Genomic DNA, 20,089 nt, shown 5'->3' with positions numbered 1-20,089 from the left:
AGGTTCATGATATTCGAGCAGTTGCTACTTCCATTAATTACTTTCATAATATGGATTTCTCAGAGTTGACTAAATATACGGGTTGGAAATCACCCTAGTGTTTAAACGCCACTATCTAAAAACGCTGAAGCCCTGAAATTTTCTACCATAGCTGTGGGAAGTGTCATCTCCCCACCTTAACCAATCATATCCTTTTCCTCCTTTCTCCCGCCCGCCTGCCCCTCATTTGCTTCTCTGCTTGTCCTCTTGGTTGATTATGCCTCACTGCCTTGCTCCTCATATTGATGTATTTTGTCTTTGTTGAGTGGAAACTGTAATCTGACATGTTACCATAATGTTTTCTTGTGGGGTACTGGGCGGTTTTTATTTGCACCATGTACCCCAGGTATCTGTATATACACTGTATGTTTTAATTACGGTTTGGTTGATCTCTTATGTGTTTAACTTAAGTTTGCGTGTGTAGTTTTAAGATTGTATATGCCATTTGCGTTGTGTACACCATTGTACCTATCCAATTTCGTGTAATTTTGTTCTTTTACAACGTTAAGTGCTTTTGGGGATCCCTTCCCTGTCATGCCGGGGACCTCCCCTTGTCTTTCTAATCTTAAGTCTTTGATGTACCCTAGGTTTAGTGTTTTTCTCACATGTAAGAGATTCCCTCATTAAACTGCTTTTGTGATTTATGTTTTTTCTTCAGATTACCCAGTTTCCTCGTAGTTTGCAGCCTTGGCATGATTCTCTGTCACTATTTCACCAGCTGACACGGGACTGAACTCAGAAAAGGGATTTTGACAAAGGAAAATCTATTTCTGAGGAAGGTCCCGTGTCACCCAGTGACCCTCCCTGACTCACCTATGGCTCCCCCACCCCTTTTCTTTTGCACATGCCAAGTCTGGGGTTAGTGCTAGCATGGAATGAGGTAGGTGGCGCTGGTGTCGCCGTCCTGGCGGGTGTTGAGTGTGGGGGCTGTAACGGCTCACCGCTCTGTTCCGGAGGTTTTGATAAGGAGAGATCTTTCGAGTAGGTTTCCGTGGTAGTGGTATTTCACTCACCCTTACTTATACCGACGCCTTCCTAGAAGACACTTTCGACTGGGGTAGTAACCCCAGCTTTCTGAAAGCTCTTTTTCTCTGGTATTTCTAGCATTTTATACCTAGAAATTCGTGCTGTAATGGAATTTCACCGGGTGACACGGGACCTTCCTCAGAAATAGATTTTTCCTTTGTCAAAATCCCTTTTTTATTTATAAGGTTCCTTTGCCCTCAAATATAAAATTTAATTTTCTATTTGTATATTTTTGTATGTAATTTGTACTGTTTAGTAGCTAATAAGTAGTAATTATTATGTTGTGGCATTCATTAACTTGTATTTTCATGTTAAAAGGGATCAAAGTTATGAGTATTTTATATTTCATTACTTTAAGTCTGTAAGAGACTCATCACACTGATCGTGGTCTCTTTAGAGCACACGTGTGTGTGCATCATCCTTTGGAGGGACCAAGACAGAAACAAGAGCATCCCATTTTCTCTCTCTCAAGGAACGGAACTTCTACCATACAATATTTCCGTCTGTTTCTCCCTAACCATTGTCGTCTCGATTTATGTACAATCACCACTACTTGCATTGCCATGCAAGCATTCTAATCATGTACTCATAATGTTCCACCCAATCTTCTGTATCGAACTGTATGTTTGTTTCTGTTTGTGAAGACGCCAAACGTCTCGCCATTTCACATATACAGTATTATGCTACTGCATTGTATTCATTAATCTGTCTCGAATCTCATGCAATTGACCATATGTGGAATTTCTTGGCCTTTCCACTGATATATGTTTTATCACTGTACATTTATTATGTCTCTCACAATCGCCATCTGTTTGTCGACAAACACAGATGTCCGAAACATTACCTCTGTTTTGCCCTGTCTGTGTGTAGATGCTACTTTGCGGGTCGCACCAGCCAATAACAACTTCGAAGATTCTGTAGAATTCTACCCTCACCAAAATCACTTTCATGCATCATAATAAAGTTATCATCTAACCTACCCATCTCACAGACTCATCAACATAGAGTTACGGGCTGCTCTAGGAGCAAGAGCCCGTGCTGGCACAAGGCCAGCTAAATCAGAAACAACAACATGTATATTCACTCAGTAAGGAACCACCAATAAACCAGTCAACACCCAGCCAGTATGTCACTCTATACCATCCTTACAAGTCTATGCAGAATTCCATTATTTTGTGTGTGCCCTAGGCAGAATTCCATTATTTTATGTGTATCCTACGCAGAATTCATTATTTTATTTGTATCCATGTACTTTAAAAAAAATTGTTTTCTAGCAAGTATATACTGTACATGGTAATAAATACTTCTTATTTTCTTGTGTTTTTCCATATATTCCCATCCTGGAAGATTTGCATTCAAAATAGACCCATGTGACTGTTAACAGTCACAGATGATTTCTGGCAGCACTGGACGGGGACCAAATATGGTTACTCCAATAAATCAGTATAGCTCATTTATTTACTACTTTTCATAAAAGTGACAAGAGTGAACACATCTTGAATTTATATACAGATTAACAACATATAGTATCTCCATGATTTCTAGGTGTGCCCACTGTGGAATATATGAGCCAGTTCCTAGAGACAGACTCAGCCCTGGGATATCAATACTGATACCTCTCAGATGGTTGATGAAACCACCACAGTTCTCACTACAGGCATTTCTTTATTTGCACAAGAGACATGTTCCTGAAGTGATCATTTACATGTAAACATTATTTCTCAAAATAAAACAGGTATATAAAATAAGCAAGCCAACGTAAGACTTGTACATCACCTAATTTAGGCATAATAATGAGCTGAAAAAACGAATTTTGTAGCATCACTTGATGTAGGCACAATAAAAACAAGTAAAAAAGGCGCCGAATTTTCTTCGGCACAATAGAGTTTTCCGTACAGCGTACATTTGCTGTATGAAACTCTCTGCCACAGCCCATGAAACTCTCAGCCACGGCCCATGAAACTTTCAGCCAGGGTCCAGTGGTAACCAGTTACTGGCATCTATAGTGCCAGTAACTATAGTGGTGCCAGACGCATGATCATGGCTAATTTTTAGCTTAAATAAAATAGAAACTACTGAGGTTAGAGGGTTGCAATTTTTTTGTATGCTTGATGATTGGAGGGTGGATGTTCAGCATACCAATTTGCAGCCCTCTAGCCTCGGTAGTTTTTAAGATCTGATGGCGGTCAGAAAAAGTAAGGATGGACAGACTTAGGCACAGTAAAAACTATGCCAACATAAGAATTATCTAGGGTTATGTGGATTAGGCACATCAAATTTGAAATAGACACAAATTATAAATTATAAAATACATCTTCCCTTGAGTGCCCTGGGATTCTTGGAGTGGTATACAATCAGTGGCTTCAGCCTTCAGCCACCTTCAACAATAGCCCCAAACCGCAGTGTCAAGTGGTTCTTGGATGCCTTGAAGTCCAGTGCTGTAGCCTCTTCTTTTAGAGATGAGGTTTGGTTTGCAGCTTCTTTCAATACAGCCCAGTTTTGTAAATACTGAACTATTGTTTGGAAGAATATCCACCCTCCTTGATGATAACCTCCAGCACAGCAGAGTATTACTTGATAGCTTGACTATCAGGAGATGCTGCTCCGCCTGCCATCTTCAGATTAAGGAAGCTGTAATGTTTGCAGAAGTTAGTGACCACCCAGATCTTGCAGTAAAAAGGCTTCTTTCCTTTTCCTGCATCCAGATTTTCATAAACAGATTTTTTTTTGTAGCTTGAATTAAGATGAAGGTGATAGGCACAAGTGACTTGTTTTTTTTTTTTTAGCTATCATAAACTAGCTTTGAACAGTTTGTATACTTACAGTGCATCACCAACTTATGGCAACACCGACTTCCAGTGGATTCTATCTTATGGTGCTTTTCCAGCTCTGTAACTTGATGTTGCATCAGGTTACAGCACGTAAGTGCCACTGACAGTGTCGTAAGCGCCACTGACAGCGCTAATGGCAATAGGCATTAAGTTAATGGCAGTGTAACTTGATGCAACATCAAGTTATGGCACCAAATATCAAGTTACGGTGACGCAAACTTCATTAAAGCGCCGATAACGGCAAAACACCAACTTACGGCGGAAATCAACTTACAACATGATGCTGGAATGGATCCCCCTGCCCTGTAAGTCGAGGACATACTAGTACAAACCCACTTTTTAAGTGGTTACATATATTCGTTTAAGGTGAAACAGCATCCTAAAGCTCTGCAACTATAAATAAATGTACAATCTTTACTGTTTAATCTAGGCAAGGCTAGGACTTTTTTAACATCAAGTTACTAACACACTGTGTGTTCTCCTACACTGTTATTTATTCCCTTCCTTCTATATACTGTATCAGGATACGTAACATGAGCGCCAAACACTATTTACATATGAGAATAAATCTGTTTAAGAAATAAATCAAGTTCTTTGTAAGGATGCAAAGTATAAGAAACAGTATATTTCATTCATCCCTATAGGCTACTGGTTTTTTCTCGGGCATCTGGATTTTCCAACTATCTGACATCATTTAAATCCTGAAGCATCCAGACAACAGGGACTTTACTATACACAACAGCTTAGAACTGATGAGTTCCCTCTGCTTTGTGAAATAATGAATGACTAGGTTGCCACCAGGTGAGTCAGGTGATGTCTCCTAGTGGTGGGGGTCACAAATGATGTTGCATACATTTTGTTAATTTATTTACCTGATATGCTTAATCACAGCAGCTTTTGGAAGCCCAGTTGTACCAGAGGTATAAATATAGATGAGCCGGTCATTAGGTTTAACAGAGTCAATTTGATGGGGTGGTGTTGGATTAGAGGCACAAAGTAAAGGGTCTAAGTTCGTGGTTCCTGAAAAGAAAAGGCAAAAATAAAAAAAATGTAAGTGAAATATCTTACCTCTTTCACTATCAACAGTACAGTAGGCTGAGATATTTATTTGTTACAAAGTACTCTGCAAGCACCATGAAAGTTTTCTTAGGCTACAGAACATTCTTAAATGAACTCACAGTGACATATAGTACAGTATATCAAATTACCCTTCTCCACAGGGTGTTAGTAGCCATTATCCCCCAAATATTATTACCATTCAACAATGGTGCAAGATATTATTATAAGCAGGCAATCTGACCTGGAAATTTGTTGAAACAAATTGCTCTTTGGGGATTTGAACCGCTGATCAGAGAGACACCAGACCAAAACTATATACACTCAGCAGCAGAATGAGTGAAAAAAAAAGAGAACAAACTGTGCTACTGCATATACTTAAAACGATAGTGGGCCCACTGCATCTTTGTGTATGGTTTTATTCCCTCCCAGCACCAGCAGCAGTCAGCAGACATAGTCAATTCCTTTCACTAAATAGTCTGAGATGCAACACATTGTAAGCAGACAATCTCAGGTGGAAATAGATAAGACAATGCTATTTGGGAAACTACATGAATCAAGCTATATAGGGCATATGAGAAGAGGAACCATATGCATGTCCCACTAACAGTAAGCAGAATTTTCTCCTTCTACCAAAGGGGCCAAGATGAAGTATCCTTTATAATTTGAACATCTCACCTGGAAATAGATGATTACACATAGTAAAACAACTCATGAAGATTATGAATTACTGACCACTGAGACACCAGGCCAAGAGTATATTGACAAAAGTTTAAAAGGAGAGGAATCTAATTTGTTAATGCATATACAATGAATCATCACAGGATGCAGTGAGCCAGCTATGATTCAAAGCATGGCATATGCAGTAGCATATCTAGTTCTCCTTTTATGGTCCCTGTAGCTGAGCGGGTATAGTGTCGACATGGTGGTTCACTGGCCAGTGGTTGAAATCCCCAAGGAGAAGGCTTGTTTATCATTTCTTTCCAAGTGGAACTGCCTGTTTATGAGTACTTTGCCCTAGCCCCGTTAAGAAGGAAATTAAATAAATCTAATCAATGCTGGTGGAACTGGAAAGGGTTAAAACTAAAGATATGGGAGGAGAGAACCTGTTATGATGCCTTGTATATGCAGTAGTATATCTGATCACTCAAATTTATTTCCTCTCTGGCTGAATGGTTATATTATTGGCTTCGTTTTCAATGGTCAAGAGTTCAAATCGCCAATGAGAAGGTATGTCTTATTAGCATGCTTTGTTATTCTTTTAAGTTCTCTGTGGATAGTGGAATTAGTGCTGGCCTGGTGTCTCACTACTCAGCAAGTGAAATCCCAAAGGAGGTGGTTTGCCTTATTTTGCTGCTATTATTATCATCATCATTAAAGATTAAAAGACCCTTATAATATCAAGTGTTTGAGATACATTTGTAAAATTACAACAAACCCTTAAAGGCCTCACAGCAAATCCTAAACACTAGATGAAGACAAACACAATATAAAAGCACATTCTCTGAAACTTAGATATCCATCATTGTTCACCTGTCTTGCTTTAACAAAGCAGGTCAGGATTTGACAAGAAATTAACAGATCGATGAAAAAAAATAAAATTTTCACAGCAAATTAGAAGAAATTACCAACAGGTTTATGGGGCCTGATCATCTGCTTACCTTTCATTTCAATGAAACCATTAAGTGCAACTAATAGTAAAAGTTAAATTCACAATTCTGGAGATATTTACATCCCTGATGGATGAGTAATGAAATATCAAAATCATAGTTTGTATTATGTAGGACAAAACTCTTAAGAGTTTGCGAAAATGTAGCTCAGAACACAAAAACCTTTGCATTTTCATGACAGAAACGATGCCACAGTAACACAGTGCTTGGATAACGACCAGATGATGGTCTTCAACAACAGTAAGTATTAAAAGGCATAGAACAGTCAGAGGGTTTGACTGCTTGATTGATTTATGGTTACTAAAACTGGCATCAAAACATCTAGGTTACTGATGCCGTAATAAAATTAAATAGGAAACTTTAAAAGGAGTTTCATATAAGAATGATCTGGAAAATAAATGTGTGTATATATATATATATATATATATATATATATATATATATATATATATATATATATATATATATATATATATATATATATATATATATATATATATATATATATATATATATATATATATATATATATATATATATATATATATATATATATATATATATATATATATATATATATATATAATATATATATATATATATATATATATATATATATATATATATATATATATATATATATATATATATATTTATATACAAAGGAATATATTTCTGAGTCCAGTCCCGTGTCACCCGGTGAAATTCCATTACAGCACGAATTTCTAGGTATAACCTTGCTAGATATACCAGAAAAAGAGCTTTCAGGAAAGCTGGGGTTACTACCCCCAGTCGAGCGTCTTCTAGGAAGACGTCGGGTATAAGGAGGGGTGAGTGAATACCACTACCACGGAAACCTACTCGAAAGATCTCTCCCTATCAAAATCCCGGAACAGAGCGGTGAGCCGTTACAGCCCCCACACCAAACACACCCGCCAGGACGGCGACACCAGCGCCACCTACCTCATTCCATTTTCTAGCACGTGAAATCACTGTTTCTTTTTGTGTGCTGTCTCCATTATTTTGGAATTTTCTTTTTTCTGCGATGGCGTCGAGCAGCTTTACCATTTCCAAGTTAAGTACCATCTTCTTGTGGGGTTTTTTTCTTTTTTTGGCTGTTATGGTCTCGTATTTTCATAAATATTGAGATCTTATTATGGAATCATGCCAAGGCGTCCCCGCCAGCCATGTCGAAAAAGGCGACTCCTTCTGTTCTTTTCAGTTGGAGTTGTCTCAAAAGTCGTTATAGATAGATTTTGCCCCCTTGGTTCCCTTCCTGGTGGTTCCTTATGGTGGCTCCCCCTTTTATGAATTACGTTCAATTGGCCTACTGGCCTTTGAGGGAGTGATGCCCGGTCTAGGTTCCCCTCCAGGTTGGGTTCCTGTTATTTTTGGTCTTACTAGGCTAATTATTTTTGCTTGAAGATGGTGCTCTCTTTTATTTTTTAGTTTTATTTTATTGTTTTTATTTTGTGGTTTACCTCGGGTCAATGCAGCCTCAGATCTAACCGCTTGATCGTGGTAGGCTAACGCTCTCTGTTGAGCACATTTTAGTTTTTTATGAGTGATGGTTATTTTGTGGAGTAGGCTTGTTTTTTCCATCCCCTTGCCCTGGGTGGGGAGTTCAGGTTGAGGAGTTTTGTTGCTGTTTCTCCGGGAGAATTTTTCGGTGGGCAGAGTGAGCCCCTTAGTTCTCTTCCTCCATTTGGGGGGAATCGAGTTCTTGGGATGTGTTTCCTCTAGGCTAGTCGCCCCCTTGCCCGCCATTCTCGATCCCGGTTGGTTCTCGGCACAAAATTTCTCTCCCTGTTGCTTCCTCCTCCCTTCTGCCCTCCTTTTCCTAGCCTATATTAAGGTTAGGTCCATATTAGGATAACTCGCCTAGGTGGGAGTCGGGCTTCAATATTATCGAGCTTCCAGTCAGTAGGCTACCCTTCCAGATTCATTGTCTGGGAGGTATGGTGCAGTTTGAGCGGGTGAAATGTTAGAATTTGTCTCCTGTTCCTTCCTGGTAGCCTACTCCTCCTCCTTCCCCCTCCTCCTCTCTCCAGCCTTGCTCTACTCGTGCGGGTGACGCTAGATGGCGTTTTCTCCGAAGTTCAGGGACTTCTCCTGTTGGTTGAGGGATTCACCTCCCTCCCATATCGTCCCTAGCATCGCTGTATTGGGGTTGGTGGTTTGTTAGCTCGAACGTGTTCAGGGAGTCACTATCCATTCCTCTCGTCTCCCCGTCGGGTTACGTTGATACGGTAAATATATATTGCTTCAGCCTATGTTATGAACATATGAGCATTTTACCCGTCTTGTTTCTCCGCGGGGAAGTAAGGGGGAAGGTTTTTCATTTTATAGAGGTCGGATCCTTCCGTCCTCTTTGAGTTCTTACCATCACTTGTTATTGTTATTATTTTTGTTATTGTTTTTAGATAAGTTGTTTGTTTTATTTTTTAATTCATTATATATATTATATTATATATATATATATATATATATATATACGATGAGTCCGGTCCTATACCCGGGGGTTTTAAAGTTATTTTACTGGCAGCCCTTATGGTTAGTTCCTGGTTCTCTCGTTCCTTCATTCCCGGAGTACTCCGGGTCTGAAAACCTTTACCTTCCACTCATGTAATTTAGAGCTTATTGGCCCAGTTTATGATAGGGAGTTCTTCTCCGCCGGAGTATTCTGTTGCAGGAGAATCTCTTTTGCCAGCTTTAGTTTGCTTAGGGTGGGAGGTTCATGCTCCTTTTTCCACTTACAGACTGTTCGCTGTGAGGAGCCGGGTGCACCGCCTCCCTCCAACAACCTGACACAGTCACGTTAGTTTGTCGGACCCACGCTGGTTGTGCGGTCCGACTGATGACCAGTTGTCTGGCACCCTGATGGTTGTGAGGTTTGCTTTTGCTCTCTGCACAACTGTCCAGGATGAGTCGTAAGTGACAGTCTTTACATTACTCCTGCTTTATGCTCCTCATATTGTATATTGTATATTGTTTATGAGGTTCCCGGAATGGTTTTCGTTCTTAGCTAATTGTTGGTTTTCTTACAGGCGGACAGAAAGCTTCCAAGAAGTCTGCCTTGAATCCCTCCGGGCCTGGGTGGCTGGGTTTGCAGGAACGTTCCGTCGGGAAGCCCTACGTCCTCGACGCCAGGTTGAGGGACTTGCTCTACCCCCGCGCACGGGTGGCATGCCGCAGTGCCTGAAGACCTTGCCACCCCTATCATCCAGCAAATCCGGGATGAGACCCAGCCACCCTCAAGCGGATATCCTCTACGCTGGAGGTCTCGGAGGATGTAGCCGCCATGGATCTTAACCTGGAACCAATGAACATAGAGCAGGACCAGGTGGTAAGTGGTGAGGTAAGTGAGGTTGTTGGGGCGGGCCCTTTTATTTGACTCCCCTGCTTCATCCATATCTTCTTTGCAGGTTTTGTGAAGTCTTCCTCCTTGGGTGATAGAGCTCCATCTGCTATCCCCAAGTTGAAGTTGAAGACTTCATGGAAGGCGAAGGGCTACAAGTCCTCGACTTCCAAGAAGGCACGCCCTTCCCCGTCGAAGGCTAAGGTTTCAGGACCTGTAGCCTCCGGGAGCAAGTCTGGTTCCTCCAGCAAAGGCGCGAGTAAGAGGGCTGCAAAACCAAGCCCTCCTCGCCAACCTGCTTTTGATGCAGAGGCCTTTGCCAATCAGCTCTATAAAGCGATTTACAGAGGACCTAGATTCTGAGATTTAACAAAATCTCCGAGAAGTTGGCCAGTCATGATAACATACTGAATGGAATGGCTCACCCACCCCAGCCGAACCACAGTATGTTATCCCCGACACTGCGGACCTTATGCCGTTCGATGTCGGTAACCCTTGGCGTTCAGCACTCCGGGCCATCCAACATGATGGCAAACTGACACTTGATGGTCTTGGCACGAGACGGTTGGAGGAATTGGAGTTCTTCCCCCGATCTCCTGCCCCCTTACCCAGGCTTGTGAGGCGGAACGGAGGAAGCTTGATTAGGTCAGACAAGGTTCCTAGGGAGACTGTCATCGTCCCTAGGGACCAAGCTCAGTCGGCTCTTCTTGCGCACTCTGACGGAGTGGCAGGCAGAAAACACGAAGTTGACTCCTTTCAAGGGCAACTTCACGATGTTCGCCCTGGGAGACAACCTACCCACCCTTGCTTGGACAAAGTCGCTCTGGCTACGGCCCGAGCGTGCTTTGATGGTAATCCGTTACCACAGCTAAGGGAGACAGACCCTACTTCCCTGGTATTCCCAGGAAGTAATGAGTTCTGGTTAGACGCCCGTCCACTTTCACGGTCGGGAAGCTGGACCCCTCTGCGCTTCCACGCACCAGTGAGCAGCTCCCAAGCTGCCGGAAGCTCTTTTGAAAGGCGGAGTTTGATGCTCAGGGTTAAGTTAGCCCGGTCCTTGAACTCCCGTGATGCCTTACGGAAGCTACTGCCGCCTCCTGCTCGGACGAGCCCTTCTTCCAGGTTCTGGCTAAGTCCTTGCTGGCAGGCTTCCAGTCTGACTTTATTTGAATTCATCATGGCCAGACTGGAATGTAGGAAGTTCATCTTTGCCGATGCGACTATCCGCCACGAGCCTAACAAGCTCGTGAAAAGCTCGATCTGGGGACCTAACCTCTTCCCTGAAGAGGAGGTCACAATGTTATGGCCGAGGCTACACGGGCCAACCAGAGTCTTGTGTTCTCGCTGGGGCATTTCCGCCTATAAGCGTAAGACCCCAGAATCGGCCGGCCCCCAATCGAGAGGAGGTAAACGCTTCAGGAGGCATAAGAGGCCCCACCATCAGGCGGTAGTCCAAGCCGCCCCGGTCTCGGCAGTGGCACAGCCTTCCACTTCCAAGGCTCACCCCCAACAGTATGTGCTGGTCCAACCAGCTGCACCCTCCATATGTGGCTCACCAGCATACAACCCCACATATGAAGGCCGTGGTTACTTTCACGGCCTTAATAGGGTTGCAAGGGGAGGAAGAGGCAAAACCCTCATAGAGGAAAGCCCAACACCACCCCAAGGGGAAGACCTGGACGTGGTAGGGGAATAAACCCGCTCCCTCCCACTGAGAGAACACAGGTAGGCGGTCGCCTGTTTTGGTTCAGGGACCAATGGACCTTCAGCCCTTGGGCACACAGCATTGTGTCCAAAGGACTAGGATGGAGCTGGATCAAAACCCTCCTCCTCTAACCAGGTTTTACCAGCCACCCACATCAATCCTAAAGGATTACGTGACAGAATTGCTCAACAAACGAGCAATAAAGAAAGTAAGGCACCTAAAGTTTCAAGGCAGGTTATTCACTGTTCCTAAAAAAAAGACTCCGATCAGCAAAGAGTGATCCTGGATCTGTCGCGTCTAAATCTCTACATAAAATGCGACAAATTTCGCATGCTTACGGTAGCTCAGGCACGGACTCTACTTCCGCGTGGAGCCGTCACCACCTCTATCGATCTTTCAGACGCTTATTATCACGTCCCGGTTGCGCGGAACTTCTCTCAGTTCCTCGGTTTCAGACTCGGGAATCAAGCCTACTCCTTCAGGGTCATGCCCTTCGGTCTGAACATTGCGCCCAGGATATTCACAAAGCTGGCGGACACGGTAGTACAACAACTCCGGTCTCAAGGGATATCCCTAGCAGCATATTTGGACGATTGGATAATTTGGGCACCAACAGTTCGGAGTGTCAGAAAGCTACGTCCATAGTCATCAATTTCCTGGAGTCGCTAGGTTTTCAACTGAACAGAGAGAAGTCCCGCCTGACTCCGGAGTCCCGGTTTCAGTGGTTGGGTCTCCAGTGGGATCTGTCATCTCACACGCTGTCCCTTCCGCCTCCCAAGAGGAAAGAGATAGCATCTCTCACCAGGAGATTCCTCAAAATCCATCAGCATCCCGCCGGTCCCAAGAAAGGGTCCTTGGGTCTCTTCAGTTTGCCTCAGTGACAGACCTGCTATTAAAAGCGAAATTAAAAGACATAAACAGAGTGTGGCGGAGTCGAGCCAATGTCAAGCTCAGAGACAAGGTCTCCTCTATTCCTCAAATCTTAAAGACAAGATTGCGACCTTGGACCTCGGTCAGAGGCCTGTCCAATACAGTTCCGCTTCAATTTCCCCTCCGGCACTAGTTGTTCACACAGACGCTTCCCTAAGCGGCTGGGGGGATATTCACCAAAACAAAAGTACAAGGAACGTGGTCCACAATGTTTCAGCAGTTCCATATAAACACCCTGGAAGCTATGGCGGTCTTTCTAACTCTGAAGAAAATCCCCCCCAACCGGATTCATATCAGGTTGGTATTGGACAGCGCAGTGGTAGTTCATTGCATCAACAGGGGCGGCTCCAAATCAGGCCGAGTAAACCAAGTAATGGTTGCTATCTTCTCCTGGCGAACAAGCACGGCTGGCACCTGTCAGCCACCCACCTAGCGGGGTACGGAACGTGGTGGCGGATTCCCTGTCCAGGACTACTCCGTTGGAGACGGAGTGGTCCCTGGACGTGGAATCTTTCAAATGGATTTTTGCCGGGTTCTGGGCCTCCAAGTGGATCTGTTCGCAACGGAGAGCAACTTCAAGCTCCCCTGTTATGTGGCCCCCAACCTGGACCCTCAGGCGTTCGCCATAGACGCAATGACAGTAGATTGGAACAATTGGGAGAAGATTTATCTTTTCCCCCAATAAATTTACTGCTGAAAGTTTTACACAAACTCAGGACATTCAAAGGTCAATTAGCCCTAGTAGCCCCTATTGGCCGAAGAGCAATTGGTTCCTCTTCTTCAGGAACTGGGATTACGGAGTCTTCGGATTCCCAAGCCCATTCTGACTCAGACAGTACAAACCAAGACTGTGTCAGCTTCCTCAAGAATTCAGAATGCCCTAGTTTTATGGACTTTATAAAATTCGCAGCTCAAAAAGGAGCGAACATTGACCCTGTCAACACTCTGTTTTTAGAATCAGATAAAAGAGATTCTACTATTAGACAGTATGACTCAGCAGTCAAAAATTAGCCTCCTTCCTAAAAGCATCTGAAGCCAAAATCATGACAGCTAATTTAGGAGTTTCTTCTTTAGATCATTGTTTGAGAAAGGCCTTGCTCCGGCCACTATTACCACAGTCAAGTCAGCATTAAAGAAAGTATTTCTTTACGGCTTTAAAATCGACCTTACAGATTCCTACTTTTCATCTATCCCCAGAGCATGCGCTCGTCTGAGACCAGTATCACGCCCACAGTCTGTTACGTGGTTTCTCAATGACGTCCTCAAGTTAGCATCAGAGATGGATAACTTTCATTGCTCTTATCAGGATCTGTTAAGGAAGACTTTATTTTTGATTAGCTTGGCTTCAGGTGCTAGAATCTCAGAGCTGTCGGCTCTCACTAGAGGTGATAATTATGTGAACTTCCTCCCGTCTGGAGAGGTCCTCCTTTCCCCTGACCCTAGATTTTTAGCTAAGAACGAAGACCCACAGGACAGGTGGTCTCCTTGGAAGGTGGTGCCCCTTCCTCAAGACCAGTCTTTATGTCCAGTTTATACACTTAAATCTTACCTTTTAAGAACTCCACAGAGTAAGTCGGGTCCTCTTTTTATCAGGGAGAAAGGTGGTACTCTTTCACTAAATGCTATAAGACAACAAATTCTATATTTCATTAAACAGGCCAACCCAGATTCAGTTCCCAAGGTTCATGATATTCGAGCAGTTGCTACTTCCATTAATTACTTTCATAATATGGACTTTTCAGAGTTATCTAAATTTACGGGTTGGAAATCACCTCTAGTGTTTAAACGCCACTATTTAAAAATCGCTCGAAGCCCTGAAATTTTCTACCATAGCTGTGGGAAGTGTCATCTCCCACCTTAATTAATCATATCCTTGTCCTTTCCTTTTCCCCCGCCCGCCTGCCTCATTTACTTCTCTGCTTATTCTCCTGGTTGATTATACCTCACTGCCTGGCTCCTCATATTGATGTTTCTTGTATCTGTTGATGGAAAAGTGTAATCTGACATGCCATGATTGTTTTTCTTATGGGGTACTGGACAGTTTTTATTTGGCTCCATGTACCCCAGATGATATGTATATGTTAATTTTCATTGATTTTGTCTCTTACGTGTTTAGCCTAAGTTTACGTGTATAGTATTAAGGTTATATTTGCAGTTATTTTGTGCATTTTTCATGTTTCATTTGCTTTAAGTAATTTTAAGGTTTTTTTGGGGCTTTTTCTCCGTCGTGGGAGCCGGGACCTCCCCATGTTTCATAGTATTAAGTTTTTTGATGTGCCTTAGATTTAGTATGCCTTAGTCTTAGTATTCTTGCTACATGGAAGAGATTGCTTAATTAAAATTATTTTGTAAAACTTTTGCATTTTTCTTCAGATTACCCCCATTTCTTTTTCCTGGTAGTTGCAGCCTTGGCATGATTCTCTATCACGATTTCACCGGCTGACACGGGACTGGACTCAGAAAAGGGATTTTGACAGAGGAAAAATCTATTTCTGAGGAAGGTCCCGTGTCACCCGTGACCCTCCCCTGAATCACCTAGTACTCCCCCTCCCCCTCTTGCACATGCCAAGTCTGGGGTTAGTGCTAGCATGGAATGAGGTAGGTGGCGCTGGTGTCGCCCCCTGGCGGGTGTTTGGTGTGGGGGCTGTAACGGCTCACCGCTCTGTTCCGGGGATTTTGATAGGGAGAGATCTTTCGAGTAGGTTTCCGTGGCAGTGGTAATTCACTCACCCTTCTTATACCGACGTCTTCCTAGAAGACGCTCGACTGGGGGTAGTAACCCCAGCTTTCCTGAAAGCTCTTTTTCTCTGGTATATCTAGCAAGGTTATACCTAGAAATTGTGCTGTAATGGAATTTCACCGGGTGACACGGGACCTTTCTCAGAAATAGATTTTTCCTCTGTCAAAATCCCTTAAAATATGAAATTTGACAACTTGGGAAAATCATGCACTGAGGCCAGGCCCTTGAAAATACCAAAAGGTGAAATTTCAAAAATTGATTGAAAATTTTAAAAATATTGAAGTTAAATATACCAGAGAAAAAGTTATCATTTAAGGAATGCAATGGTCCAAAAAATAATTTATTTATGCAAATGTATATCAAAAAAGAGCATGGTACTGTTGGATTTTCTTATTTGAGTGAATAAATCAAAAACAGCAAAACAGAACCAACAAAAAAGATATCCCATTTTAAGACCAGGCAAAATCCACACTGTAGATATGGGGAAGAGCTGAAGTAAGTATTGAGGAAATGAAACCCAGCTCCCCACTCAAAGGCATACAAGGTTTTGAATTTGCATTTAATTTTTAGGAATATTACAAAACCTACTGTGGAAAAAACATCCACAGAAATGCAAAATTCCAGTAAAAAAGCACCACCCCAGTTCTTGGCATAAACTGCCAAATACAGGGGAAACCAGATGCTTATAACTGGAATTTTAAATTTTCAATGACATCCAAGTTTAAATTTAAAATCAGAAAAGGGATTTTGGCAAAGGAAAAATCTATTTCTGAGGGAGGTCCCATGTCACCCGGTGAAATTCCATACTAACACGAATTTCTAGGTAAAATATGCTAAGTATACCAGAGAAAAAAGAGCTTTCAGGAATGCTGGAGTTACTACCCCTAGATCGAGCGTCTTCCATAATGGAGACATCGGTATAACCAAGGGTGAGTGAAAGGATCACAACCACAGAGCCACACTCGAAAGACATCCCCATGTCAAAATCCCCCGGAAAGAGTAGTGAGCCGTTCCAGCTCCCCACACTTACCCGCCCGCCAGGCCGGCGACTCCAGCGCCATCTAAACTCATTCCAGACTAGCACCACACCCAGGCTTGGCATGTGCAAGTAGGGGGGGCAAAACCAGCCTCTGGGAGGGTCACCGGGTGACACGGGGCCTCCCTCAGAAATAGATTTTCCTTTGTCAAAATCCCTTTTCTGAGTCCAGCCCCGTGTCAGCCGGTGAAATAGTGACAGAGAATCATGCCAAGACTGCAAGGCTACAGAAGAAAATACAAGGTGATCTGAACAAAAAACACAGGCTATGAAAAATAAATTTAATTAACATATCTCTCCACAGAAAAATAAGATCAGTAATATGTAAGTACATGAATATAACCTTAAGAGTAAAGTACAAAAATAGGCACACAATGTAAATACAGGTGGAGTAAGGTACATCCAATAATATAAAAATACAAACGAGTAAATATAAACTTATACCTAAGAACAAAGAGAGACATTTACAATATCAGAAATTTTTTGAGGTACATGGAGCAAAATAAAAACAGCCCAGTACCCCTAGGACAATCCAAATTCACAGCATGTCAATATACAATCACCAAGAAAAGATAATATTAAGGGCAATAATAACATCAATTATGAGGAGCAAGGCAGTGAGGCATGATTGATCCAGAAGGGCAGGCAGAGAAATAAATGAGGCAGGCGGGCGGGGGGGAAAGGATAAGGATTAAGGATAATTAAGGCAGAGGGATGATACTCCCCACAGCCACTGCAGAAAATTTTGGGACTTCGAGTGATTTTAAATAATGGCGTTTAAACACTAGAGGTGATTTCCATCCCGTATACTTGGTAAGTTCAGCAAAATCCCTATTATGAAAATAGTTAGTAGAGGTAGCTACTGCACGGATATCATGAACCTTAGGGACTGAATCGGGTTGGCTTGTTTAATAAAATACAGAATTTGCTGCCTTATAGCATTCAAGTGAAAGAGTTCCACCTTTCTCCTGATAAAAAGAGGACCCGACTTACACTGTGGAGTTCTTAGTAGGTAAGACTTTAAGGTATAGACTGGGCATAAAGGACTGGTCCTGTGGAAGAGGCACCACCTTCCAAGGGGACCACCTGTCCTGAGGGTCTTCATTTTTAGCTAAAAATCTATGATCAGGGAAAGGAGGACTTCTCCAGACGGGAGGAAATTAACATAATCATCACCCCTAGTGAGAGCCGATAGCTCTGAAATTCTGGCACCTGAAGCCAAGCTAATCAGAAACAAGGTTTTCCTTAACAGATCCATATAAGAGCAATGTGAGTTGTCAATCTCAGATGCCAACTTAAGAACATCGTTGAGGAACCACGTAACAGAATGTGGGCGTGTTATGGGTCTCAAACCAGCACATGCTCTAGGGATAGATGAAAAGTATGAATCTGTAAGGTCAATTTTAAAACCATACAAAAATACCTTCTTCAAGGCTGACTTAGCTGTAGTAATAGTGGCCGGGGCAAGGCCTTTTTCAAACAATGATCTAAAGAAAGTAACCGCTAGGTTAGTAGTCATAGTTTGAGCTTCAGATGCCTTCAAAAAGGATGCTAATTTCTTGACTGCTGAATCATATTGTCTGAGAGTAGAATCTCTCTTATCTGATTCTAAAAACAGAGTGTTGACGGGTCAATGTTTGCTCCCTTTTGAGCAGCGAACTTTACAAAGTCCATAAAACTAGGGCATTCTGAATTCTTAAGGAAGCTGACACAGTCTTGGTTTGTACTACTTGGGTCAATCTGGGATTGGGAATCTGATGACACAATCAACTTGAGTTCCTGAAGCAAGGGAACCAGTTGCTCTTCGGCCAATGGGGGCTATCAGAGCCAGTTGGCCTTTGAATGACCTGAGTTTGTGTAGTACTTTCAATAACATGTTTATTGGGGAAACAGATAGATCTTCTCCCAATTGTTCCAGTCTATGGTCATTGCATCCGTGGCATAAGCCTGAGGGTCCAGGTTGGGGGCCACATAACAGGGAAACTTGTAGTTGCTCTCCGTCGCGAACAGATCCACTTGGAGTCCCGGAACCCGGCGGCAAATCCAATTGAATGACTCCCGTCCAGAGACCACTCCGTCTCCAACGGAGTGGTTCTGGACAGGGAATCCGCCACCACGCCCGCACCCCCGCTAGGTGGGTGGCTGACAGATGCCAGCCGTGCTTGTTCGCCAGGGAGAAGATAGCTACCATCACCTGGTTTACGCGACCTGATTTGGAGACGCCCCTGTTGATGCAATGAACCACCACGGCGCTGTCCAACACCAGCCTGATGTGAATCCGGCTGGGGGGGCGGATTTTCTTTGAAGTTAGAAATACCGCCATAGCTTCCAAGGTGTTTATATGGAACTGTTGAAACATTGTAGACCATGTTCCTTGTACTTTTGTTTTGGTGAATACCCTCCCCAGCCGCTTAATGAGGCGTCTGTGTGGATTACCAGCGCCGGAGGAGGGAATTGAAGTGGGACTGACTTTGACAGGCCGCTGACTGTGGACCAAGGCCGCAGTCTGTTTTCAATATTCGTGGGATGGAAGAGACCCTGTCTCTGAGCCTGACATTGGCTCGTCTCCGCCACACTCTGTTTATGTCTTTTAATTTCGCTTTTAAGAGCAGGTCCGTCACTGAGACAAATTGAAGGGAGCCGAGGATTCTCTCTTGGGACCGGCGGGATGCTGCTTTGTCCTTCAAAAATTTTCTGGTAACGGAGGCTATCTCCTTCCGTTTGGATGGCGGGAGGGATAGCCTGTATGAGGACAGGTCCCACTGGAGGCCCAGCCACTGAAACCGGGACTCCGGAGTCAAGCGGGACTTCTCCCTGTTCAGCCGAAAGCCTAACGACTCCAGGAACTTGATGACTATGGCCGTAGCCTTCCGGCACTCTTGAACTGTTGCAGCCCAGATTATCCAATCGTCCAGGTACGCTGCTAGGGAGATCCCTCGGGACCGGAGCTGCTGAATTATTGTTTCCACCAGCTTTGTAAATATCCTGGGGGCTATATTGAGACCGAAAGGCATGACCCTGAAGGAGTAGGCTTGCTTCCCGAGTCTGAAACCCAGGAAGGGAGAGAAGTTCCGTGCAACCGGGACGTGATAGTAAGCGTCTGAAAGATCGATAGAGGTGGTGACGGCTCCACGCGGAAGTAGAGTCCGTACCTGAGCTACCGTAAGCATGCGAAACTTGTCGCATTTTATATGAAGATTTAGACGCGACAGATCCAGAATCACTTTTTGCTGACCAGAGTCTTTCTTTGGGACAGTGAACAACCTGCCTTGAAATTTGAGGTGCCTTACTTTCTTTATTGCTCGCTTGTTGAGCAGTTCCATCACATAGTCCTGTAGGACTCTGGAGGGGGGTTGGTAAAACCTGATCAGGGGAGGGGGATCCTTGATCCAGCTCCAACCCAGACCTTTGGACACAATACTGTGTGCCCAAGGACTGAAGGACCACTGGTCTCTGAACCAGTAAAGACGACCACCTACCTGACTGTTCTCAGTGGGAGGAAGCGGGTTTGCTTCCTCTGCCACGTCCAGGTTTTCCTCTTGGGGCAGAGCCAGGTTTGCCTCTGTAAGGGGCCCGACCTCTTCCCCCCCTTGCGCTCCTATTAAGGCCGTGAAAGAACCCACGGCCCTCATAGGTAGGGTTGTACGCTGGGAGAGGAGACGACGAGGGTGCAGCAAGGGATTGGGCTGGTTGGACCA

At 43.5% G+C, this 20,089-nt stretch overlaps 1 protein-coding gene across 1 annotated transcript in view; it reads right to left on the bottom strand.

The window, feature by feature from the left end:
* The window catches only part of LOC136849330 (long-chain fatty acid transport protein 4-like), a 431,083-nt gene that overhangs the window by 202,961 nt on the left and 208,033 nt on the right, over window positions 1-20,089 (bottom strand). Inside the window, exon 7 of the mRNA XM_067122690.1 lies at window positions 4,769-4,916. Within this exon, the coding sequence (XP_066978791.1) occupies window positions 4,769-4,916 (148 nt within the window). The remainder of the gene's footprint in view (window positions 1-4,768; window positions 4,917-20,089) is intronic.

The sequence above is a fragment of the Macrobrachium rosenbergii genome, chromosome 20, assembly GCF_040412425.1.
Source record: "Macrobrachium rosenbergii isolate ZJJX-2024 chromosome 20, ASM4041242v1, whole genome shotgun sequence".
NCBI classification, from domain to species: Eukaryota; Metazoa; Arthropoda; class Malacostraca; order Decapoda; family Palaemonidae; genus Macrobrachium; species Macrobrachium rosenbergii.
The sequence above is the reverse complement of the archived record's forward strand: the minus strand, read 5'-3'. Positions and strand labels throughout refer to the sequence as shown.